This window comes from Salminus brasiliensis, chromosome 23 (genome assembly GCF_030463535.1).
Source record: "Salminus brasiliensis chromosome 23, fSalBra1.hap2, whole genome shotgun sequence".
NCBI lineage: Eukaryota > Metazoa > Chordata > Actinopteri > Characiformes > Bryconidae > Salminus > Salminus brasiliensis.
The window spans coordinates 5,904,520-5,931,417 of NC_132900.1; the positions used below are offsets into that span (position 1 = coordinate 5,904,520).

At 41.0% G+C, this 26,898-nt stretch overlaps 3 protein-coding genes across 6 annotated transcripts in view; 2 read left to right on the forward strand and 1 right to left on the reverse strand.

Moving 5' to 3' along the window:
- Nucleotides 1–26,898, reverse strand: part of LOC140545540 (uncharacterized) — a 104,927-nt gene that overhangs the window by 75,456 nt on the left and 2,573 nt on the right. Inside the window, exon 3 of one of the 3 annotated variants that reach the window (XR_011978270.1) lies at nt 25,290–26,600. Coding sequence is in view for 2 of the 3 variants with exons in the window: in XM_072668340.1 (XP_072524441.1) it covers nt 25,711–26,600 (890 nt within the window). In the remaining variant the exon portion in view is untranslated. Of the gene's footprint in view, nt 1–21,008; nt 22,807–24,370; nt 26,601–26,898 lie in introns of those variants that run through there. The other 2 variants (XM_072668341.1, XM_072668340.1) reach the window with 2 other exon arrangements.
- Nucleotides 5,166–12,308, forward strand: pnp5b (purine nucleoside phosphorylase 5b). Its single transcript, XM_072668358.1, has 6 exons — nt 5,166–5,369; nt 7,890–8,059; nt 8,525–8,628; nt 9,244–9,419; nt 10,090–10,280; nt 11,341–12,308. The coding sequence occupies exons 1-6, from the start codon at nt 5,350–5,352 to the stop codon at nt 11,577–11,579; spliced, it is 900 nt and encodes a 299-aa protein (XP_072524459.1). The 5' UTR covers nt 5,166–5,349; the 3' UTR covers nt 11,580–12,308.
- LOC140545539 (uncharacterized) lies at nt 12,737–19,630 on the forward strand. Of its 2 annotated transcripts, none has more exons than XM_072668339.1 (2): nt 12,737–12,798; nt 16,764–19,630. In XM_072668339.1, exons 1-2 carry the CDS (start codon nt 12,780–12,782, stop codon nt 18,290–18,292), a joined length of 1,548 nt encoding a protein of 515 aa, XP_072524440.1. In that variant the 5' UTR covers nt 12,737–12,779; the 3' UTR covers nt 18,293–19,630. The 2 variants fall into 2 exon arrangements, with proteins under 2 accessions (XP_072524440.1, XP_072524438.1); XM_072668337.1 differs by lacking the exon at nt 12,737–12,798 and adding an exon at nt 13,685–13,806.

The following is a 26,898-nucleotide window of genomic DNA, read 5'->3' on the forward strand; positions in this document are numbered from 1 at the left end:
AGAAAGGAGAGGAAGTAAGGAAGTTTCGTTCAACTATTCGGACACGGCCAATGTGTCAAGGCAGCTCTCTCTCTCGCTCTCTCTCCCGGTCTCTCTCCTCCTGTTCCCTGCTCCAGCACTTCCTCTCCTGGTGGTCTCAGAGCCCTAAAGAGGCCGGACAGAACATTCTGTGACACACAAAGACGGGGGAGGCCGTGAGCGGCATAAAGACTGCAGCACAGAGAGAGTGACACAGCATCCATTAATGAGGGAGAGTGTGAGAGCGAGAGAGAAAGAAAGAGCGAGAGACAGAGATGCCATGTAACTCATTTATGGTAGTGCTAGATTATGGATTCTATCCTCCTGGTTGTTTGTCTGTTTGTTTGTTTCCTTGCCTGTTTATGACAAATAAAAAGGGTTACATCCCTGATAGCAAGAGGATAGCTAAGCTGGCATCCACTGGCATTTTGCACAGCGTTTTCTGGGCGGCCTGGTGGTGGTCATGCAGAGTATTCAACAACATGCCACTTTTCACTGCTTTTTTTTAATCAACAGTCCAATTTACTTATTTTTCCTTCATTTCTTACTTTTGTTATCTTTTATAAATGACTTTAGTAAATCATTTTCAGTTTCAGCAACATTTTCATCTAAGAAATATTGTTTGTAATATTTGTCTTGATTACTTTCTAAAATAAAAGTCTCTGTGTATTTAAAATAATAATAATAACAACTTTTAATAACATTAAATTAAAAATAACACTTTTCTTGTTGAAAAGTGATGTATGATAATAATAATTATTAGCATTATTAAAATCATTATGGTTGCTATTATTATTATTATTATTATTATTATTATACTTTGCCTTTCAACAAGAGCTATTATTATTATTATTATTATTATTATTATTATTATTATTATTTATCATACATTATTCTTAAATAGTGCTTTTCAAAAACCCAAAGGCACTAACAATAACCAGTCCACAGAGCATCACAGACAACAAGTTTAAAAAGATTAAAAACTAGTTATATATATTAGATCTTTTACTCCTTACAATCATGTGGGTGGTCCAAGGGTGGACCAGCAGTGACAAACAGTCAGTAAGCTGCTGGCCTAATCAAGCCAGCGAACCGATATGTGCTTGCTACGGACATTCCAGGTGAAACCCTCCTCTGGTGACATTCAGTGGGAGGAGCTTTAAATAACTACCCTCTTAAAGAGTAAAACAGTCTCAATATCAGCAAGTTTTACACCCTCTCAGTGTATCTAAAAATGCATATTAGAGGGTTGATAACTGGCAGAACGTCTACACGGCCACAAATGGGAACGTCAACATTTGGAACCTCTGGGGGGCGCCATGTTGATCAACAGAGACACAGAGAGACTGGAAGAGTCACAGAAAGGCATCGAAGTGGACGTGCTTTGGCCACATCCCACACTGATGGCCGCTTCATTGGGAGAGGCACCCAAGTGCCACATCAGACCATTAGAAATCGTTTACATCAGCGTGGTCTGCATGCCAGTGCAAGGGTACCTGGTGGCACCACCAGGCACAGGGAGCATTTACACTGGACAAGGTACCAGTGGGCCTTAGTGCTGTTCACTGATGAAACGCTGAGCAGAAATGATGGCTGCCAGCGATGTTGGAGACTTCAAGGAGAGCGCAATGCATCAGACACTGTTGTCACCATGTCGACTTTGGTGGGGGTGGTCACAGTGTGGGCAGGTGTGGCTAGTCAATGCAGAATTTTTGTGAATAGTACAGTGTAAAGCCCATACTACTCAAATAACATCATTAACCCAGTCACTGAGCCTCTGCTTGAACAACACAGACCCTAAATTTATCTTCATGGATGACAATGCTCCAGCATATCGAGGTCGCATTATTAGGAAACGGGCTACTGGAGACTGGGGTACCTCAAATGGAGTGGCCAGCACTTTCTCCACACCTGAATCCCATTGAAAACCTATAGGATTGGCTGAGTCGCCATGTAGAGGCTCGTAACTCTGTACCCCTGAACCTCAGTGACCTGAGGGCCGCCCTTCAAGAAGAGTGGGATGCCATGCCTCAGCAGACAATAAGTCGACTTGTGAACAGCACGAGACATCGTTGTCAGGCTGTAATTGATGCTCAGGGGCACAAGACGTAAGAAGTTAATGAGATATTGACAGTTTTTGTTGAGGCATACCCACCACTGTTGTTGGCCTTTGTTTCAATAAATTGTTTAAGATCAGAAAAAAACATGCATGCTTCTACTTAAACGCCCTACTTTCATGATATAATATCACTGTAGTGTGGACTTTTTACGTTTTCCATGAATTTCACCCGTAGATCTTCGTTTTCAACTCAACTGCTTAATTAATTGTTAAAACAAACTGCCCCTAAATTGTGCAAATTACTGCCCTTGGTCACTGAAACCACAGATATTTATTCTTCCTGTGTCTTGACTAGTCCTATCGAGGTCTTTTTAGGTGGGCTTTGTACACAAAAAAACAAATTCTGATCAAAATCAGAATTCACAATGACATTTTTTATTACTGAACCATTCTATCAGGTTTAATGGGGGTAGATGACTTAAAACGTAGAAGTAAAACCGCAGCCCAGAGTGTACTTCTGCAATTGGGGTTGTGATTTGCTCCCTCTGCTGGAAGTGTTACAACATAAAACACTAATAAAGACATTTGCTCAACATGAAATACACTAGATGTCTTAATGCCCCCACCACCCCCGTCAACTACTTTAAGATGCCAAACAATCTTACAACACAGAGTAAAGTGTGTTGTTACAAGAAAGGGGGGCAATCCAGAAAAAGAATCATTGAATAAACCGGCGTCCACAAACTTTTGGACATATTGTGTATCATTCTGAAGTGGGTAACAGAATTTAAGTACAATTTAAGACTCTGTTATTTGTACAGTTAGAAACCATTACTTTCATGTACGGTTTGTGTTAGCCATCCTCTGGTCTGTCATCAGTGGTCAGCCTTTGACCACATGACCAAACACCCACCAACATATCAGTGTCACTGCTGTGCTGAGAACAGACCCCCTGGTGGTCTTATATCTGGCTTGTGGTGGCACTTTTCAATTGAAGGCATGGAGGGGGACTAACAAACCCCCAAGTAGCCTACTGTCCAGCCTATGGTGGTACTTTTTTCATTTGAAGGGGTCGAGGGGGAACTGACAGACCCTTAGTAGCCTAATATCTGGCCAGAGGTGGTACTTATCAATTGAAGGGGTGCAGGGGGGCTGACAGACACCCCAAGTAGCCTACTATCTGGCTTATGGTGGTACTTTCAATTAAAGAGGTGCAGGGGGGGATGACAGACCCCCAAGTAGCCTACTATCTGGCCTACTGTGGTACTTTCCAATTGAAGGGATAGAAAGGGGCTGATAGACTGTATAGCAACAGATGGGTTACATTCGGTGATTGGAAATTGACAAGGTGCACCTGCTGTATATGGTGGGTGTTTCTGATAAAATGACCAATAACTGTAGATCCAAAGTAAGTATTTCTAATTGACCGGTCTTCACACCTAACTGAAGTGCTTTCTGTAAGTGTCCACGTACACACACACACACACACACACACACACACACACACACACTAGAAAGTAAAGGAGAAAGCTAAGAACATGATGACCCATATCTGCTCCCCTCTGTATAAACACATATTTTCACACACAGAATAGAGACTACACGCAGGAAGAAGGTGTTTATATAAGCTGAACTAATCGCTCGGTTCTGTTATGTCTCTGTCTTCTTCTTTTTCCCACACACACACACACACACACACACACACAGAGATCCGTGAGTCACACCTAACAAGGTCCCAGCATGTAGCTACGTAAGCCACTGTGTTTTTTCCGCACTTGCAAAATTTTTTAAGTTATTGCCAAACTCTAAAGTTTACCAGCAACACTGACTACTGCAGCTTCCACCTGTGAAGAGCGTGAAGGAAGTGAGCTCACTGCATTGGTAATATTCCACTCGTGAATGAATCGGTTCGTTTGAACTGATTCTTTTTTTTTTAGTACCATCGCTCAAACCGAGCAGTTTTTTTACGGTAATGGTAAAATGCTAAAGGTCGAGGTCAAATATAAAAAAAAAAAGATACCGTACCAATATACCACTCGTAAAAGCATCGGTTCGTTTGAACTGATTCTTTTGAGTAAAATCACTCAAACCGCTTTATAGGTAGCTAGCTAGGTGCTGTGGAAGCGACTTTCTGTGGTAATATATCTAGCTATCTACACAGCGTTACACCTGTGGTCATGTTGTGCTTTTTGTGTTTAACACATCCAAAGACGAATAATCATTATTATTATCATTTTAGGTTAAGTAGCTAGCTAACTAGCTCTAGCAGTATTCCTATCTTGAAGGAATCGGCTCGTTTGAACTGATTCTTTTTTCAGTAACATCACTGGAGCCATTTTATAGCGTTAGGTCCTGTGGAAACGACCTTTGCGGTAATGGTAATAATAATCTACGCAACGCTGCCCCTGTAGCCATGTTGTATTTAAGATGTTAAAGACATCCACAGACGGATAATAATCGTGTTGAGGAAAAATAATAGCTAATAAAAAGATGGCAAATGGAGGAAGCCAGCTACCACTCGTGAAGGAATCGGTTCGTTAGTATGCTACTTTCACAGGTCCAAAGAAAACGGCATTTTGTGGTATTTAGGCAACGTCACCTATGTTGTACTAAATATGTTAAAGTATGATGGCAAATGAAGAAAATGAGCTCATTGAGTTAGACGTGGCAGACGTGTACCCCGTGTGCCGTGTTGTACCCCGTATGAATCAAGGTTGGAAAAAAGATGGCCCGTTTTATTTATTTATTTATTTATTTTTATCGGAAATGACTTTTTAAAGCAAATATGACTGCGTGGACTGAGATAGATAAATAAGGGACATATTAAAAAATATATTTAAAAAATATGCTGTACCTCTGTTGTCATTATTGTTATCATTTTGTTTTTTAATGACGCACTTCTGTTATTATCGCTGATATTTTAGCTAGCTACTTGATTCTGTTCAGATTTCTTAGTCCCACCTCCAGCACATACACACACACACACACACACACACACACACGCTGGCCGTGAATGACCGTCATTCACACAGCATCCATCTCAGAACCAACGCCCGCGTTTTCAGCCAATAGGAGCGCTTGGCTGATGTGATGCAGGAGGAAGTGACTTACATTTCTCCGCTATCGGAAACTCTGATCATTCCACTCCGTGAAACGAGGGGAAACGACGAAGCACGACTGAGGTCCACCTTTACTTACTGCACTACAGCCTCGAATATTTACCAAAGACACTCTTTATTTCTGTTTTGAAGACCTAAAAGAAAAAAACTACAATGTTTCCAGAGCCCTCAGGGTAAGTTTGAGCAGCTCTTCTTTAATCGGACTTCATCTTTACTATCGTTTGTAATGAGCTTAATTTGTGGTCTTTAGGGAAAGCAGGTGCTCGGTCCTCAAACACGTGATAAAAGAGGGTGAAAAGTGATGATATCGGTGTGGTTCCTCTGAACCATGCGTCCAGTGATGCCCATAACTGGATGGATGATGCAACCGCTCCTCATGCAGTAGACGTGTGAAGTATAGCTAGCTAGGGCTTTTCGTAATATTCAGATTACCTTAAATAATAACCTGTATCGTCTGTATGTAATCAGTAGAAAAACACAGATAATCAACACTAATTAAATTATAAATAATTTATTAGTTTCTGGGTTTTTTGGGGTTTTTTTTACAAAATGTATTTTCAGTTATTTCATTTCTATTTTGGCCATTTTAGATATAACAGAAATTTATTATGCAGTAATAGACTGATAATTAATACAGTACTGTAAAATTGTACTGTGAACTGGTTTTAGCCAGTGGAGTGGATCACACTTGGAGAAGTGATGCCACCACCACGTGTGACGTAGTTGTAGCTGGAACGTGATTTCCCCCACGTTTCTCCGGGAACATCTGTTTGGGGGGAGGGGCTTCACCATTCTCATCAGCATCTCAGACACACTGAATAGTGTGTTAACACAGAATATGAAAGGGACATTTGGAGAAGTGATGCCACCACCACGTGTGACGTAGTTGTAGCTGGAACGTGATTTCCCCCACGTTTCTCCGGGAACATCTGTTTGGGGGGAGGGGCTTCACCATTCTCATCAGCATCTCAGACCAGTGTTAACGCAAGATATAATAGCCCTGCTGAAAAAAGGGATGCACTGAATTGAATCTATCTATCTATATATCTATCTATCTATCTATCAACCTATCTGTCTGTCTGTCTGTCTATCTATCTATCTGTCTGTCTGTCAGTCTGTCTGTCTGTTTGTCTATCTATCTGTCTGTCTGTCAGTCTATCTGTCTGTCTGTTTGTCTATCTATCTATTTGTCTGTCTATCTGTCTGTCTATCTATCTATCTATCTATCTACCTACCTATCTATCTATCTATCTACCTGTCTGTCTTTCAATCTGTCTGTCTTTCTGTCTATCTATCTGTCTATCCATGTGGGGATGTGTGTGTACTATGTAAATTAATGTCAAAAGGACAGTTTCAATTCAGTGCATCACTTTATGTATTTTGGAGTATACTGTTTTTGAGGCCTTATATACCATAAAATACTATGGTATTACACTAGCCATTATGGTAGCACCATAGTAGTAAGATGTAGTTTACTGCTGTACGGTGAACTGGTTTTGACCAGTGAAATGGACCACATTTGTAGAACTGATGCCATGTGTGATGTAGCTGTGGCAGGGACGTGCTTTCCACCACGTTTCTCCTGGAACCTCGGTTTGGGGGGAGGGCCTTTACCTTTCTCATCAGCATCTCAGACACACTGAATAGTGTGTTAACACAGAATATGAAAGGGACATTTCCTCTTGAATAAAGTATTACATCTTTCAGTCTATCTACATATGTATCTATCTGTCTCTCTATCTATGTATACTCTATACTTAAATAATCTATATTTAATAACCTATATTTAAAAACCTTTCTTATTCTCAAGGTTGCTTCCCAACACAGTTATTACACTGTAGATTTGAATTCTGTACTGTAGGGGCTTTCTGCTCCTTACCTGATTTAGACTAACATATCGGTCGACTAGCAGTTAGTAGAATGGTTTTAATATGTCAAATGAATAACTAAAACTTTTATTGAAAGTATTCAGAGACATTGGCATGATTCAGTAGAAAGTGACAGCTTTATTTTCCCATGATCTGAAACCTATGTTTACAGTAAACGATAGTCATACGAGCTAAAATACTGATTACACTTTGTAATGTTAGGAATGATTACGGCAATGACGTGTGTATGTGTGTGTGTGTATGTGAATACGTGTTAAAGGCAGAGTATGCATAAAAAACAGATAGTAGACTAATACTTTTCAGCAATTAAAAATAGTAATAGTAATATACTGAAATTTATATTCTAATTATTAGACTATGCTGGAAAAAGTACCTGAACGTATTAAAGTTATTCAAATATATATATATATATATATATATATATTTACACAGACTTAAAATATGTAAAATGACTGTTTCACTATGTTCAGTGTATTTATACAGGGAATTCAAATTATGCTCTAATAATAAAATCTAGTAATAAAATCAGCTCCCCCAACTTTGGCCATCATTGATCATGCTGATTTTCTTCTTTAGCACTGAACCGTTTTCTCACAGAGACAGAAAAACACACGGCTCAGGCCTGACTCTCTTGTGACTCAAACAAACACCATTTTTATTTTACTGCTGTGTTGAAACTCTCCCATTTTCCGAACGTCTGTCTTTGTTCTCTCATGACACACACTGTGTTTGCAGGCTGTCTGCCCACTGGAATTTACGCCACAGTTTGTTAACGTGCACTTACACTCTCTTCCTGTGCTTCAGATACGGTTACGAGGAGTGCAAGGCGACTGCTGACTGGCTCCTGGATCAGGCTCCGGTGCGCCCCCAGCTGGGCATTGTGTGCGGCTCAGGCCTGGGGGGCTTGGCTGACATGCTGAAGGATCAGAAGATTTTCAATTACAGCGATATCCCCAACTTTCCCCACAGCACAGGTGAGACTCTACATCCTGTGTATCTTGCTTCATGTCCACCACATGATATCTGCATGTATATGGTAGAACTGCACGTCCATATCATGCAGCCCTACCGTATACATGTAGATGAACTAATAGGATTGAGACTATATTGCTACAATCTGCAGTTGCGATACTCCTTGCATGTAAAAAAAAAAAACAACAGTAATAGGACAGGACCTGTATTATTTAGAACTAAATTATGTACATATGTTGGAATATACAAACATATGTAAAACACTCACCTGGAACTCTGATTGGCAGGGATGCTTATGGCATATTGACGTCTTCTATAATATCAGTTATTGCAAAAGGCCAGTATCGCAATAACATATTGTAGCTTTGATTACTGAGTTTCATCCAGTTGCAATGATAATTAACACTCGCTGCTCAAAGCTTTTTTCCTAATGTCACTGCTCTAACTGGTTGCTGTGTGTCCTTCAGTGCATGGTCACGCTGGCCGGCTGGTGTTTGGTACTCTTAAAGGAAAGCCATGTGTTTGCATGCAGGGAAGGTTCCACCTCTATGAAGGATATCCCATCCAAAAGGTGAACTTCAGGATCAACTTAGTTTGTTTTGCCATGAACACACTACATTACCCACAATGCAAAGTTCTGATTGAACAATTCTGCTAAACACACTCGATAGGACATGTATAGCATCTTATTTACTGCATTGGCTCAAAGCCATCAGTTGACTGACAGCCTAATCTGACTAAACTAGACTTAAGCAGACCATCGTACCAAACATACGCAACATACAAGGCCTCTAAGCTCTGACATAGCATTCACTGTGTTTGTGTTGGAAACAAGGACTTCCCACATAGTCTCCACCTTCATGGCATTGTAACACCTGTCTTAGAAGACATTCAGGCACATTCACACACAGATATGTTCTCATATTAGAACAACAGGGACAGTGTTGTCTCATTATCTAATACTCTGAGAGAGTTCTAATACCCAATTAATAATACATACATAATAAATAAATGAACAAATATGTATATAAGGTACTATAAATGGTCCTTTGAGTGGTACCTTATAATACATACACTTTTGAGAAGCGTGTGTGACTATAAAGAATCTATAAATCAGTAAAGAAGGGCAATATCAAGTCATGGTTCTTTAGATCTTGGTTACTGAATTCTATATGTCTTATATTAGATCACCATGCCCATGCGCATCTTTAAGCTGATGGGTGTCGAGACGGTCATCTTGACGAATGCTGCGGGCGGCCTGAACCAGGACTACAAAGTTGGAGATATCATGATCATCAAAGATCACATCAACATGCCTGGGTTTGCTGGAAACAATCCCCTATGTGGATCTAATGACGAGAGGTGAGGGAGGACACTCTCAGATGTTTTACTGTGCACTCTTAAAAATAAAGGTGAAATAAGGGTTATTTGAGCAAGACACAGAAGAACCCCTTTTGTTTTTACAAGGAACCATGATTTTTAATGGTGATGTGTGAGTGTGAAGAACCTTTTAATATCTGGAAAGGAATCCTTCCCTGATTTAAAGGTTATTCACATGCACACATCCCATTTTATATAAAGGATAAAAAGGTAAAGGATAAAGGTGCACGTATTCGTCACTGTACAGTGTGGACTGTACAGCGAAATGTGTCCTCCGCATTTAACCCATCTGGTAGTGAACACACACTCACACACACACACACACACACACGTGTTAGGGGCAGTGAGTACACACACACACACCCAGAGCGGTGGGCAGCCAACTCCAGCAGAGAGGGTAAAGGGCCTTGCTCAAGGCCCCAACAGTGGCAGTTTGCCGAGCCCGGGAATCGAACCCACAACCCTGTTATCGATATCCTGGCGCTCTAACCGCTGAGCCACCACTGCCCCACATATACATAGTATTAACAGAACCAAAAGTGGTTATCCTGTGGCATCGCTCAAAGAACCCTTTATAGGACCTTTATTTAAAACAGTGTGGACTATAAACTTACATTCATCTCTCTCGCTCTCTCTCTCTCTCTGCTGTCAGGTTCGGCACTCGTTTTCCATGCATGTCAGATGCGTATAACAGGAAGCTGCAGCAGCTTGCTCAGGAGGTGGGGGCGGAGCTTGGCTACTCTGACTTCCTCAGGGAGGGTGTGTACTGCGTGCTGGGGGGGCCTTCCTTTGAGACCATTGCTGAGTGCAGAATGCTCCACCGCTTAGGCGCCGATGCTGTTGGTGAGTTTCGAGGAAGAACAGCTTGTCATTTTAACCCTTTCGACACTTGACCCTGATGTAATACTCTAGCCATTACTGCCTTCATTTATAGTGTTTCATATTAATGACCATATCTTTCAGCACAGCTGTTCTAATTATTCTGTTATGTTACAAACGTGCACTAAAAAAACTGGAAATGATTTGCCTTCCTGTGACAAACTGCTGCCGTGAAAATAGAACACATGAACACAGATGCTTAAAACATCAGTGCCACTGTATCATAACTTAAAGTAAGCACTGACCAAGGCAAACAGGGTTCTGAATGAAAACACACACTCTCAGACTGAAAGCAAACCTCAGCCAACGTATGAGTGAAACAGATTCCCCAGAATTTGACACCTTGCTGCTTCACAAAAAAGCATTTTCCTCATGGCTGCTGAAGCTGTACACATGGTGCCGTCTTGTGGCAGATTTAGGCAAGTGCTTTCCTTTTTTCTTCAAGGCCTGGTACCAGGTCTGTTGAGTGCAATGGGGTTTTCACTGCAGGTTATTTATTCAGTAACGCTATAAATTCTATAATACTGTATTTATGCTAGGTAATTACTACAAAACTGCTGTGTAATTCTGTGATTTTGAACATGAAGAACTGAAGAATTTGTCTTCATATGAACCCTTATGGTTAAACAGCTTGAAAGGGGCGGAAGATTTTAATTGTTTGTAATTGTGTTTTTTTGTACTTTTACTTATAGTTTTGAATTACTTTTTATGATTTACTGTCTGGATCACACTGGATTACACTGTCACATTGTCCTTCAAGCTATGCGATGAAAAAGTGTGGAGAAATATAGTATAGTTTTGCATATTTTTTGTCTAGGCACCATCCATCATTCCAGAGTGCACATTACCACTGCTCCACAGCTCAAAGATGTGTGTGTGTGTGTGTGGATTTGCATCTGTGTCAGCAATGGGTGCAATTTAAAGTAGCTGAATGCATTCATTAGAAGGAGTGTCCACAGACTTTTGGTGGATATATAGTACATATTTAAGGAGTTTCGATAACGCCTGCATTTCCTTCTTTCAGGCATGAGCACAGTCCATGAGGTGATCGTGGCTCGTCACTGTGGAATGCAAGTCTTTGCCCTTTCCCTGATCTCCAACCAGGCTGTCATGGACTACGATAGCCATGAGAAGGCCAATCACAAGGAGGTTCTGCAGACGGGAGAGCAGAGATCCCAGCAGCTGGTCAAGCTGGTGTCCACAATGGTCGCCCGCATCGACTTGGCTAACGACTACAAAAATGGCGAGGCACACCATTGTTAGCACTAAGCAGCACCTGGGTAGTACTTGTATGTATGTTACATCAGAGTGGAAGACCCATCCTGCTAGAATGACCTGCTTGTTGCACTGCTAGCCACTTGCACTCCAGCCAACCAACCTTTTAGCAGCCTTCAAAAAAATACTAGACCTGTTTAAATAGGTTGCTTACACTCTGGCCCTTTCTTTTACTGTATTTCTGAATGTTTACATTCCTGCGGGAAACTTTGTTCTGAAGAACTTAAGAGCGCAATGTCTTAAACCAGCCCCCCCCAAACCAGCACAGTCACAGTGATGGACACTGTAATATTTATAGAGAGTGAAGTTTGACTGTAATTATCTTAACAGATCCCCTAAACCTCATTATTTATTATATGTCTTAATCGTCTCATCTGTTCCAGATGTAACCTAAAACAACAAAGTTAGCAAAAAAAAAAAAGTTAATTAGAGATGTAAACCTTCTAATTTAATTATTTATTATTATTTTTTAAAGTCACATTATTAAGTCCACCACTGGATACCTACCAGTGCTTTTTCTTCAAGAAATATTTAAGTAGTGTATTTATGTTTAATAACTTTTTTTTAAAACGGGGTACGTTCCTTGAGCGTTTTATAGAGGTGTATTTTTGTGTCTGATGCTGAATTAAGAGATTTATAACATGAGAAGAACGAGAATGTGAGGGATATCTTCTGCTAATTCACAATAAATATCAATATAAATTCATTTCAGGCAAACTATGTCTGTTTGGCCTTGTTGTGTGTGTGTGTGTATGTGGGTGGGTGGGGCACTGATTAAGAATAAGACCATCCTTTACAGCCATTGCACAGCAGGATATCAGAATTCTACCTCCACATTTAACCATTCCATGACATTAAGTGCACACACACACACGTCATGGAGCTGGAGCTATCTTACCACCTAAGAAGCACATTGAGGGTTAGGTGACTTGCTCAAGGGCACCTTATCTGTAAATTCTGGTGGAATAGAAAGCACTTCTTCGTAGGCACTTTCCCTGGGGATCAAGCCGACAACCTTCTGGTCTTAAACCTACTCCTCTAATCTTTAGGTCACTGCTGGAAGCATTGTCTGCTTGACCAGTATATGGTATCCTTTTTTGTTTTGAGTTTGATGGTTTAGATTATGACCAAACTGGTCAACCAGTAAAGCAACACTGTGCCTTCTGCTAGAGGATTTCTGTTCATTTAATGGACACTTCTCCTAGAGGTAAGAGTAATCTTCCAGACTTAGAAGTAGTCCTGTAAGTAAGGTAACCTAAACCAATGCTCAAGTACATCGTTGATCCATTTCTTCCAGCTATTTTATTATTATTATTATTATTATTTTAATAATTAGTAGAACCTAGCAAGTATAAAAACCTAACTTAGTCTTTGTACAGGAAGTTGTTGTTTTTTCATATGAGGACAATTGTTCTATCCAAAGGTGTCAAAAGTATTCTTATGCATTACCCAGGTAGAAGTGGAGATACTAGGGTTTAAAAGACTTCTATAAAAGTTGAAGTATCAACTTAAGCTTTTTACTCCAGTAAAAGTGTAAAAGTACTGGTTTCAAAAATGTAAGGAGTAAGTAAGATAACAATGTATTTGTACTTCATTACTTGACACCTCTGGGTTTATCTCACTGTGTGATAAAATAAAATAAAAAGGTGGTTGACCAGCATAAGCAGCCTGACCACGCTGGTCCACTTAAATGACCAGACTGACTAAACTAGTTAACCAGCTTTAACAAACTAGCCAACCAGTATGACATATGCTCTGCTGGCCTGCCTGGACACCAACCATTCAGCCACCCGCTTGGACCATCTCAAAACCAGCTACCAGCTAGAGCTGCAGAAACGCTGGGTGAATGCTGGGTGGAAACAGGTTCAGCTGTAAATTCTGCAGTTTATACCCTCAGAGAAGTTCTTCTTTTCCGCTCAGCTATCAGATAGACGCGGGCAGAGGAACAACCGGACAGTCCAACCCTGTCGTAGGACAGGAGCCATCTGTCACGTGGCTGCTCTATCTGCTTTGGGCAGGGGGGCTCAGGGGTGGAGCGTCGTTTTGAAATCCCACAAAGTTTCGTTTTCCTGAGAAGTCTGATAGAGCTCGACCAGAGACCTCCAGCTCATCACGCCTGGACTTCACCAGCCACTTCAACCCTGCAGCTCAGAGAAGCAACACTGTGCCTTCTGCTAGAGGATTTCTGTTCATTTAATGGACACTTCTTCTAGAGGTAAGAGTTATCTTCCAGACTTTAGAAGTAGTCCTGTGAGTAAGGTAACCTAAACCAATGCTCAAGTACATCGTTGATCCATTTCTTCCAGCTATTTTATTATTATTATTATTATTATTATTATTATTATTATTTTAATAATTAGTAGAACCTAGCAAGTATAAAAACCTAACTTAGTCTTTGTACAGGAAGTTGTTGTTTTTTCATATGAGGACAATTGTTCTATCCAAAGGTGTCAAAAGTATTCTTATGCATTACCCAGGTAGAAGTGGAGATACTAGGGTTTAAAAGACTTCTATAAAAGTTGAAGTATCAACTTAAGCTTTTTACTCCAGTAAAAGTGTAAAAGTACTGGTTTCAAAACTACTTCAAAAAGTAAAAGTAATGGAAGTAAAAAAACAATGGCCAAAAGCTTAGGCCGCACCACAGGGGTCAATAATGCACCCTCCCCAAAACCCCATTTCTCTAAAAGCCATAATGAGGAGAATATTCTATTAAAATGTTGATGTTGAAAATGTTGGGCTGCACTAGGCTCCTGTTTCAGCTGCAGATCTGCCCATTGAAAATGAAGCATTTCAGTAATATCAGTTCTATTAAAGGAGCGTCTCTGTGCTCTACTGAGCATTAACATGAGCTTCATGGAGGAAAATATGAGGAGTCGTTGTCTAGAAGTTTTGTAAAGCTGCAGAAAGTCAAACTTCAGAGGCGTGTGATCAATAAGCTTTATTTGAATGTAAATGTGGGGTTTAGTCGGGACGTTTCACTGCAGGTCTTCATACTAGACTACTGACGTCTGTTGTGTCACACTTTCCAGATGGCGCAATTTATCTGGATAGGGTTTTGTTTTGTTTATTTTTTTTGAAAAATGACAAGCCGTAATGAAAACAAATGGAAATTAATGTAGAAAGTGCAGATAACTGTGTGAAAATGTAAGGAGTAGAAGTAAAAAGTTGGCTGAAATGAATATTTTACTCCAGTAAAGCTTATTTAACCAAATTTCTGCTTAAGTAAGATAACAATGTATTTGTACTTTGTTACTTGACACCTCTGGGTTTATCTCACTGTGTGATAAAATAAAATAAAAATCAACAGTTGGCTAACAAAGTACAAAACTGTTTATTTCAAACTGTAAACATAAGGATACAAAAATGCAAACAATGCAAACTGTTTATTTCAAGCCCTAAATATGGCTATACAATAGTGCAACTATTAATATTGCAAAGGTATGAGAAAGTAGCTGACAAATCAATGTTTTACAGTAGAACGTACAATTTTTGCCTCTAAAATGCAACAGATTGCATTGAGCAATTGTTTTGCTTTTGACATTGAAACTGTAATCCCTGTAATCATTAAATGAAGCAGAACCAACAACTTAATATAGTCCCAATGTCCTCAAACATGTACTTCATCTTTATTGATGTTGTAGCCTCTTATTATGCACCCATGGCTGGCCCCAGAAGTTCAAATCCACACTCATAGATTGTCTAGTCTCTATAGAAAAGTACTAGCAATTGAATAGGACTCTGAAGCAGATAATAAACATGAACCTATTGGCACCATGCCATGTACAAAAACCACCCCCGACCACCAGACTATCCTACCATGGGTGGCAGGGTAGCCTGGTGGTCAGTCTAGTAGGTGGCAGCTGGTCTGACGCAGGTAACGGGGACCCCAGTGGTCAGTCTTCTAACAGGTCGGGCTGAATGAGCGGGCAGTCGTTTTCTCTGAGAAGGTAACGAGATAGAATTAGTTCTGAGTGGATTTATGAAGACAACCATGCCAGCTCGCTGTTTTACTATCCCCTTAAACCCAAACATTGGAAGGTGGGTTGGTCAAAAATGATAATGGGGGTTGGTCGTTTCCTTAAAAATTGTGGCTTCCTCAGTCGGTAGAGCAGCTATTTCTAAGTGTTATTATATAAGTAGCTATTTATAAGTGCTAAATGAGTGACTGGACTGGCCATTTCAGTACGTACTTGTACAGTTATTTATTTATTATTATTATTATCAATGTTGAACTATATTTGAGCTGGACTGCCCTACTACCCTCACTAAGCCAAGCCTTCGCCTCTGCATCATCTATACATCACAACAACGCACCGCCAGCTTTCTGATATTCATCATCTCTAGGATCAGAGACAGAGACATTACGTTGTGAAAGGGCGGCAGGGACTGAGGGTGCTCAGGGAAAGGGAATTGATTGAGGTTTGATAACTGTTAATAATATTTAAATAAATTGTTCATGTTCATTGTTATAATCTAGAATTTCTTTTTGATCTTATTTGTTTTTGTTTTTTTATTTATTGAGATGTTAGTTCTAGTAATAGCATAGAACGACAATACACATCCTATCTAATAGATATAAATAAAATTAATAATATTGTTGCCTTTACTCATCTTTATATATTTTAAATCTATTTTTATGTCAGCCATAGAACTAGATATGTCCCAGGGCTCATATTTATTAAGAGCACATAAACACAATGGTCCCAAGCTTAGTGCTTCCATGTTGCCAACTGGACGGGGCAGAGTCATGTGACTACACATATGGTAGTTCGTTTAGTTTGTTAGGGGAAAAGAATAAAAAATAATGAACAGAATTTTTTTAAAAGTCTAAATAATCAACATGGTCAAGAATTCGCCAATTTGATTAGATTATTATTATTATTATTGTTATTATTATTTTTTTTAAATCCTACCTCTAGCCCACGCCTGGCATTAGGCCTGGTTCCATTAGGTTCATGTTTATCTGCTCTGGAGAGTCTATTCTATTTGCAGTAGTTCTTTACAAGGACTGGGCAAGCTGTGTGTGTGCATTTAATAGCTGAATACATTCATTAGAATGGGCGTCCACAAACATTTGGACATATATAGTGTATGTGTGAATGCACAAAATATATAATGTGCATATTTATTGTATTTAATCCATGTATCATATTTTTTCTTGGAAATATCAAGGGCACATTTTGAGGCAGCAAATACCAAGACACCGCAATACCCAACCTCACAGAGAGACTAAGGTGCCATCTGACAAGAGACTGCCTTCACACCCACAACAGCATCCAAAGATGAATGTTCCTCAGCCTGAGAATCGCCCCACAGTATCTTCCATGTCCAGTAGGAAAACTCAAGGGATTCACTCACCATCCTCACGGATTGGCTCCCACCACACAATTGAATCAGCAATGAGCTCATCCAGCCTAACCAGCCCTGCCCACTCCTCTATTCCAGCTGAACTGCGGTTGGTGCTGGTGGGCAGAACAGGGGCGGGGAAAAGTGCCACCGGAAACACCATCTTGGGCGCCGAACGTTTCCTATCCGAAGTAAGCATGAGCTCAGTGACGAAGGAATGCCAGATGGAATGTGGTGAAGTCCAGGGGCGGAGTCTTGCACTTATTGACACACCTGGGTGGTTTGACACTTCGAAGGAGGATACGGAAGTAGAACAGGAAGTGATAAGGTGTATGGCCATGTGTTCACCTGGACCCCACGCATTTCTACTCATCATACCGATCGCTCGCTTCACAGATGAGCAGCAGCGGACGGTAGAACTGATTCTGGAGGCTTTCCAAGGGAACATCAATGATCACACTATCATCATATTCACCCATGCAGACCAGCTGAAAGGAAAGCCTATCCAGAAGTTCATATCAGAGCAGGATGTGAGAATCCAGAGTGTTGTTCGACAATTCGGCGGGCGCTTGTTGGCCTTCAACAACAATGACTCGGAAAACAAAGACCAGGTGACGGAGCTTCTGAAGAAGCTGGATGAGTTGCTGGTGAAGAATGACTACCATCACTTCACCAACCAGAAAATACAGATCATGGATAAGGTAATAGAAGTGCTGGATCAGAACAAAGAGGCTCTGACAGCTGTAGCTATTAAGAGAGCCAAGCAAGACGTACAGAACACAGGACAGCGTCGCAGGGATAGTATTGCCAAAGCCTTAGAGGAGGACAGGCAAGCAATACAAAGATGCAGGCTGCACATCCAAGACAAGATCAGTCAGATAAGAGGAGAATTCATAAATGAACAAGAGAGTCTGTATCCAGATCCACACAGGCTGAGGCGCCTGAAAGTAGCTCTTGAGAAAGAAAAGGACAGTCTCAGACAGCTAAAAGAGGAAGATAAGAAGAGGATACAGAAAACTGAAGAAGAGCTGAGGGAACTGGACTTGTGGGTACAAGAAGAAGAACAGAAACGAGAAGAAGAAGAGCGGGAAAAGGCTTCAGACAGAAGCAGATGGTATAAAAATCCTTTCTACTTCAAAGTCCTGACGTACCTTGTCGTTTTTTTGGGAGGGGCTGGGATAGGGTGTCTACCTATGCTTTTTAGTTTCATGGCCCCTGCAGCGGCACCTGTAGGACTGATGGCAAAGTTAACTTCTTTGATTGGACCAGAGCTTTTAACTGTCCTGACAGCTGCCATAACAACTGCAGTTAGAAATGCAGCTCCTCTGCTTGCTAGTCAGTGCTCCATTCAGTAATTCTTAAGCAAGTCAGAGGACTGCTTCTTTGATTAGTAGTGATGGTTGAAACAAGCAAGACCTTGAACATCTGAAGCTCTCTCAGCTCTTGTGTGCATATTGGCAAAGCTTTTGAATTAACAGCCAAAAATACAAGACTTCATAAATTCATAGTACCAGCAGCCTGCAGTGCTTTAGCTTAGAATTATTGCTAGTCAGATGAGGAATGGCTGTCTATTTCCATTTCTTTCTATAGAAATTAAGCCAATACTGTCTGCCAAGTCAGAAACCCGAGTCTGCACAGTAAAGACCAGAGGAGGAGCCAGACTCACCTACTCAGTTGGTAGACCCGCCCCCTTCTCACAGACCTTACAGTATGTTGGGGGAAAACTTTGCCAATATTTAATTGTTGGAATTTGGAGACACTGGAGATGGAAATGCAGTTAAGAAGAGAAAAATGAGACGGACAATTGTCTGATTTGTCATTGAAGCATATAGGGATGGGTGGAGCTACAGGTCATATGCAACCAGCCAGCAGAGGCACTAGACCGGTGGTTGCACCACCTTTTCTTATCTTTTTAAAGCACTCACCTTTTTGAAGCTTGTCCATGTTTCCATGCGGAAAAAACACCCTTTGGAGAGACAATTTTGTCTGTCTCATCCTTAGACCTTTATAGTCTGAGACCCTCTTCACACATATCCGGATATGTTTGAAAATGTAGTTTTTTCTCCCTGCCTCCAGCTGGAAATCTCTTGGCCTACACAAGAACACGTACAGGACTCTAAAACGCTTGTGTCATTATGCCTTCCAAGCAGGGGGCAGTAGTACATCACAAAGCTTGTTGTCAAATTCCTCAAGAAGCATAACGGCCAAAATAGTCCTAAATACAGTGCAGGAAGCATGTGTTCGAACCAAACTACTGAGAAACAGCTACTTTTCCAAAATATCCTGATAAGTGTGAATAGAGACGATGTGTAATAGTTGGATTTTAGAATCTGCATCATATAGTCCCTAAGGCACACTGTAAAGTGAAACTAATGTGTTAATAATGTGTTAATAACCGCTTAATATCACAGAATAACTGTTGTAGGGTATAAATTAAAACAAGCCGTCACCAGCACAGTTATAATAGTCACAATCAATCCCTTCTATTCGGTATAGATGAAGATGCAGTTTACTGTTGGCATGCTCTTTGTTTTTTATGCTGTAATTAATGCAAACAGAAACAGTATCATTGTATACTCATGACAACTACATTTCCTCATTATGGTCTCATTATGTATTATATAATCAAGTACAGTACTGTTAAAGAATGATTATACAATACAAATACAATAAAGTTGGGATTTGTGAACTGACATGTAATTATATGTAATTATCACTGTTGTGACAAAACCTTTAAATCTTTGTCTTTTTAATCTTTATTCTTATGCTACATTTACAGAAAAAGGAAAATTAAAGTTATCATGTTTGTTTTTTTTGCTATTTCTACTGGTCTATTTGTTATGAAACGTTAACATAATATAAAGGCCTACTGACTTTATATTATGTGTCTCAAATAGATTTAAATAGTGGGCTAAAAGGGTTCTGAAATGGCAGTGATGACCATTTCCTGCTAAAACACCATCACAGTCCCACTCCAGAAACAGCTAACATGTTGAAACTGCTAAAAGTTCACATTTCATCATGGCAACCCCTCTAGGACTCGTACAATCAACAAAGCACAGACTGAATTTACTTGACCCAACACTAGGGCTGGGCGATATGGTAAAGCTGTAGATCACAATATTTAAAGACAAATTCCTGATTGTAAAATAAGTGTTAAAAACTACTATTGAGTACTGAGTACAGTATATACTAAATATACTTAGACTTATATGCTGCATCATCTAATCATCTAATTTACATTTACATTGACGGTATTTAGCAAATGCTCTTATCCAGAGTGACAAAAGTGCTTCACTGTTTTACTCAGAAAATACCCTCAGCTAGTTTGTATACAGCTAGGATGCCAAATATACCTCTAAGCTTATTTAATACTAAATACAAAAGTCAGTGTGGACACCACAATACTCTGCACTACACTTTGACCAAGTACTCTTGGAAGAGGTGGGTCTACAGCTGGCGTTTGAAGACAGTGAGCAACTCTGCTGTTCGGAAACCCAGAGGAAGTTCAGAAAAAGCCTAGACGCTTGTCTTCCGTGGATCTTAAAGGATGGTGGGTCAAGCTGAGCTGTAATTGAAGCTTGAAGATTCAATAAACCAGCACCAATTACACTTTCTGTACTTAAGGGTGCAGCAGGCAGTGTTCTTTAAGCACTGACGATATTTATGATCAGGGTGCTGCCAGTAATTTTGGACCCCATAAACAAAGATTAAAGAAAGTATTTTAAGGTTTTAAAGAAAATATTAAACAATGAAAGTTATTTATTTTAGGGCTTCCCCATACAACTCCCCTGTCCATTATACGCTCGCTTGTATCAAAAATGTGTCATATTGCCCACCCCTATGCAACCATGTGCAGTATCGTATTACATCCGCACAGTTATCACTAAAATAGGTTAAGTGAAAGACAAAAATCGTGTAGAATGCGGATATAATATTGTGTTCATGTGGCAAACATCTTTCATTTTTATTTTTTTCAGTTAAAACCGTTAATGTTTAAAGAATAAATCAACAGAGATGCTTCTAAAACATTCAAAAAATGATATAGCTAAAGATACAGAGGTAGGTAGATGAGCATGGATAAAAAGATACAGAGAGAATAGGACATTAACAACTGAGCAAGACCTGGAAGCCCATCAAAATTGCCCCATCAGAGAACGAGTCATCATCTTCGAGAGAGAGGAGAACATCAAGCTCTTACAGACAAAGCAAACAGACAAAAAAATGAAAAAACAAATCAAACTCATGAAGCTGCTGGAGTTTTCAAGATAACAGATTGGTCGCCCCAGAGTCCAGACCTCAACATCATTGAATGGGGACTTGAACTTTGGAGGTGTGGAAAGATCTCACATGCAAAAAATCTCTTAATCTCTGGATAAGCTCTTAATTAGAAACACTTGTACAACAAGTCAATCAATCAGTTATCCAATCAACCGATCATATGACAGCAGTGCAGTACATAAAAGCATGCAGATCCTGGCAATAAGCTTCAGATATCGTTTCCATCGACCATCAGAACAGGCAAAATATGTAATTTCGGAGCATGGCATGATTGTTGGTGCCAGACAGGCTGGTTTGAGGAATTCTGGAACTGCGGATCTCCTGTGATTTTCAGCACAACAGTCTCTAGACTTGGTGAAAAATAGAGAAAACACATCCAGAGAGCTGAAGTTCTACAGACGAAGACACCTTACTAATGAGAGAGGTCAGTAGAGAAAAGCCAGACTGTCTGGAGCTGACAGAAAGGCTACAGTAACTCAGATCACCACTCTGTACAACTGTGGTGAGCAGAAAAGTATCTCAAATGCTCAACACCACATCCAAGCTTGAGGTGGTTGGGCTACAACAGCAGAAGACCATGGCAGGTTCCACTTCTTTCAGCCTAGAACAGAAAGCTGAGGCTCAGTGCAGTGGCTCACCACTGGCTCATCAAAACTGGACTGTTGAAGACGTCAACAAAAAACGTAGCTTGATTTCTGCTGAGGCTCACAGATGGTAGGGTCAGAATTTGGCTCCAACAGCATGAATCTTTGGACCCAACCTGTCTTGTCTCATGAGGTGAGGTCAGTTTGACCGTGCAGAGTCATGTGTCTTTTGAAATTGTAATGGCAAGCGAACGTCTTGCCGCACAGCGAGCAGCAGTAGGGCTTTTCTCCGGTGTGGACACGCAGATGTGCAGTCAGGTTGGAGCCATGGGCGAAGCTTTTCCCGCACTGCTGGCACGTATATGGTTTGATGCCGCTGTGGGCTCTCTCATGGGTGATGAGGTTCCCCCTGATGGCAAACCTTTTCCCACACACAGCACAGCCAAAGGGCTTCTCGCCTGTGTGAATGCGCTGATGTACCTTCAGATCAGATGGCCTGTAGAAGCTTTTAGGACAAAAGGAACAGGGCAGCGACTTGTTCACCTTAGTCGGCATTGTCGACCAACTGGCAGATTTCTGTTTGGAGGTTCTGGCTTGGTCCTGGATCTTTCCTGCTTTCACTTGTTTTGCCCGGGAATCTACTGCATGCCTAATACTGCAGGAGGGCAAACCTTTACTGGTACCTGCAAGATGATACAGCCGGGGATCATTCTGGGAGCCATAAAAAACACACTCTGCTATGGACACAGAGTACCTTTTGGACTCTACTTTTATAGCAGCATTGGCAGTATCTCCAGTGTCTGCTTTATCTTCAGAGTTCAGAGAGTCACTGAGAAACTGGGGCTGTCTAAACGGAGTGTGTTGGTTTGCAGGGCTCAGAAGACAATTCAGACGTTCTCGGTTGGAATCCTCCTGTAAGTTCGTCAATCCTGAGGAACTCGTCTTATCATCTTCCTCTTCTTCCTTGCAGTCAGGCTCCTGGTGGAGACCATCAGCGTTCATACCTGAGCAAGAGATGTCAGAAAAAAACAGCAAAGCATTCAAATAAAACAATATACTGCAATGGTAAAATGACAGGGTGCTTCTTATGTGCTTCTGTAGATTTGCACCAGAGCAATGACACTATGACACTCTTAAAAAGAAAGGTGCTACTAAGCGTTCTTTAAATGATGTATGCGATGTACACTATATGTTCGAATGGTTTGTGGACACCCCTTCTTACAGATCCACTACAGAGAAATGCACCACAGGACAGCCTGGGCAGCTCTGCTGGGCCTGGATTTTCCATTTCTACCCCTTCTGATGAATACATGCAGCTACTCTTAGACATGCAAATGCACACACACACACAGCTGGTCTAGTCCCTGTAGAGAAGTCCTGCTTATAGAACAGGACTTACTGGAGCAGATGAACATGAATCTATTGGCACCATGCCTAATGTCAGGCTGGGTAGAGGGGTAGAATACTCCCCAGCATTGAGGAGCTGTGGAGCAGTGGAGCTGTGTTCTCTGGAATGATGGATGGTGCTCCATCCAATACTTTTGGGGTGAGGTGGAGAGTTAGGGATGAGGTGGGGTGGTGATCATCAAACATCCTGACCTCATTAACTCTATCGTCGCTGAATGCAATCAAATCATCACCACAAAACTCAAACTTCAAAATCTAGTAGAATGTCTTCCCTGGACAGTAGAAACAGTCACTCCAACTGTAAACTTGTAAACACTGTAAACTTGTTTTTTTAATAATGTTGATTTCAGAAGAAAGTGAATGAGCAGGTGTCCCAGTACTTGTGTCCATCTAGTGCTTGCATACATAGACCTTCTGACATATAAGACATTAATGCCAATGGACTTTTCATGCTAAAAGGTTATCTATTAAACCTTTTATACTGCTGAAAATGATATTACTCATTATGGACTCATTAATAACCAGGATAACCAGGTTTAGACATTTTTTTGTATTTCACAACCGAGTACAACACTGATAGGTATTAATAAAAACCAAAGATTATGCATTTTATAAAAATTCTTAACTGCCCGTTTTGCATTTTTAAATTACTTATATCATCACTGTTGTGGCAAAACCTTGTATCTCTGAAATGGTTGCTTTACGGGGAATCACTATTCATTTTAACACCAGAAGAGCCCAGACCCAGGTTTAAATGTTGATTAAAAGTAAATAAATCAGTTTAAAATGTACTTAGCAGCTCATTAGTGTTTTTCTCTTACTTTGATAGAGGTCACATGACTTCTTTTATAAATGTTTTAGGTTGGAATCCCATTGTAACATATACATTACCAGTCAAATGGTTGAACATGTGCTGTTTATCTTAAAAACATCTGATCCAAAGGGTGATCTTTTTTAAGATCCCGTCACTAGGATAAGGTAAAATAGGGACTTAACACATGTGGCATCGACAGTAGGCGATACGCTCGGAGAAAAGCACCAGGTGCCCAGCAATGCCACACCAGCTAACAAATGCCAGTGCTGGCCAACATCATTCCAGAATGATGAGAGGAGAGAGCACAATTGTGCTCTCTCAGACTCCGGCTGCTGATGGCAAAGTAACATTGGCTTGAGATAGGAACTTGTGACCCCCGGTTTATAGTGGCAGTACATGAGCCACTGCTGGCTGCTGAGCCACTTAGAGCCCCAAACAGATCCAGGTTACAGGTTCTTGACATGTCAGACAACAAACAAACTACAATAAAACAAAGAAAAAGAAATCAAATACTCATCGATTTTATTAGCTTTAATATATTTTTAAGGGCAAATGTTTGTAGTCGGTGAATTCAAGTGAATTCATTCTGGGCTTTAGACAACACTATACTGGCCAGTGGTACATCATATTTCCTGATGAAACACTGCCACAGGAACAGATAATGTGCGAAAAGTGCGATGGGCACATTTTAGCATGGCCACTCCTCCACAGCTGGTGCACTCAATAAAGCATTGGACTGAATGACCTCACACAAACCTGTACATTTGCACTTGAGTAATGTGTTACATTAGGTAATGTTGTTTTCATGTGGAAATCACAGTACTGTGCAAAAGTCAGAGGCCACTTTGCAAAAACAGTTGCCATTTCAGGACTAAAAAAATAAACGAGAGAACACTGGATTCTTAAGAACCATGAAATTTTCGTAGACCACCAAAACTGTCTACAGCATAGAATTTTAAAGCTCTCATCTTTGAGAGAGAGAGAGGAGAACATGAAGCCTCAGTCCATTCGTTCACCTTGAGTAAAGGACTGAACACTGTTGGTCTGAAAGGATGTGGGGCTGATCAAGAAGGTCGTACTGTGAAAATATCAAAAGACCAAAAAACAGAAGAAAATTTAAAGACTAAATCTTCTTCTGGTCTCAGAATCAGAACTCCACAGAGTCCAGACCTCAACATCTTTGAATGTGTTTGGGATGACTTGGATGGTGAGAAGCAGAAAATGCTCTGACTTCCAAAACTAAAGGCTAGACAACTGGGTCAGGACATCTCTGAAACATCTTGTAGGGTGTTTCTGGTATGCAGTGGTCAGTACCTACCAAAAGTTCTCCAAGGAAGGACAACCAGGTCAACTGACGACAGGGTCATGGGCGACCAAGGCTCATTGATGTGATCCATGGAGGCCCCACATCACAACTTACAGGACTTGTGGAGTCTATGCCTCAATGTTTCAGAGCTCCTGATACGAGGAGATCCTACACAGAAATATTACGCAGCTGGTTTAAACGCCATGGCTTATCAGTGTATGTTTATTGCTTATTCCTGATTCTGAAAGGAATGGAAGGTGGTCTGGGATGTTTGCACAGTACTGTACACAAGTAAAGTCAAGGCATGATGGGGTTTTTTCAGTGTTATCTGAAAGCTTTTGGTGGTGTGTCAGAGAAAACCTGGCCTGGCAGCAATAGTCCCTACAGTCCTGGGTTTGGGCCATTCTGACCATGCAGAGCCATGTGTCTTTTGAAAGGGTAATGCCAAGCGAACGTCTTCCCGCACAGCGAGCAGCAAAAGGGCTTTTCTCCAGTGTGGACTCGCTGATGGGCTGTCAGGTTGGAGCCATGGGCAAAGCTTTTCCCGCACTGCTGGCATGTAAAGGGTTTGCTGCCACTGTGGGCTCTCTCATGTGTGATGAGGTTTCCCCTAAGGGCAAACCTTTTCCCACACACCGCACAGCCAAAGGGCTTCTCGCCCGTGTGGATCCGCTGATGTCTCTTCAGGTCAGACGCGTTGTTGAAGCTTTTAGGGCAAAAAGAACAAGGCAGCGGCTTGTGCGTGTTGCCTTTTGGCAGGTTCTTCACCTTTGTCAGCATCGCCGACCAACTGGCAGAGTTCTGTTTGAAGGTTCTGGCTTGAATTCGGTCCTGGACCTTTCTTGCCTTCGCCTGTTTTGCCCGGACATCCACTGCATGCTTAATACTGCATGAGGGTAAACTCTCACTGGTCCCTGCGAGAGGAAATAGCTGGGGGTCAGTTTGGGAAGCATGTAAAATCTGCTCCAGCCTAGAAGAACAACCTTGTGTCTCGAAGTCTGCAGCAGTCAAAAAGGGCCATGGTAAACCATCGCTGTCCGTTATCTCGCACTGCGCCAATTCATTCACCCTCTTCGCTATAGGCTCCTCCTCCGGCTCAGTCTTAAACTCCACCCTACTAAGATTCCCTTCCCCGTTCCTCTGCTCAGTCATATGACTAAACAGTGCATCATATTTGCATGGCGATGCTTCTTCAGACTGATGGGACTGCTCTGAATAAAGAGACTGAGGGTGGAAGTCTTCTTTACTGGCATACTGATCGTCGCCGTCTCCTAAAAAAAAAAACGTGTGATCAATTTTGAGATAAGAAAGCATGACCAAAGAGCAAAGTATTAACGAATATGATTACAGATTATTTTTAAAGCTAACAATGATTGACTAGAGCCATCTGACAAATGGCAACTTTGGCAAAGATATTAAGTGCTCTGTAATGACAGTATATCTACAGTAATGCCGGGCCCACAGTATTAGAATACTCAGGCCATTTTTGAGGTTGATTTGCTCCATCTCAAAATCCCAAAAGGTCTCCCAGTATCAGGAATCTTTAACCATGATCTTCCCACTCTACTA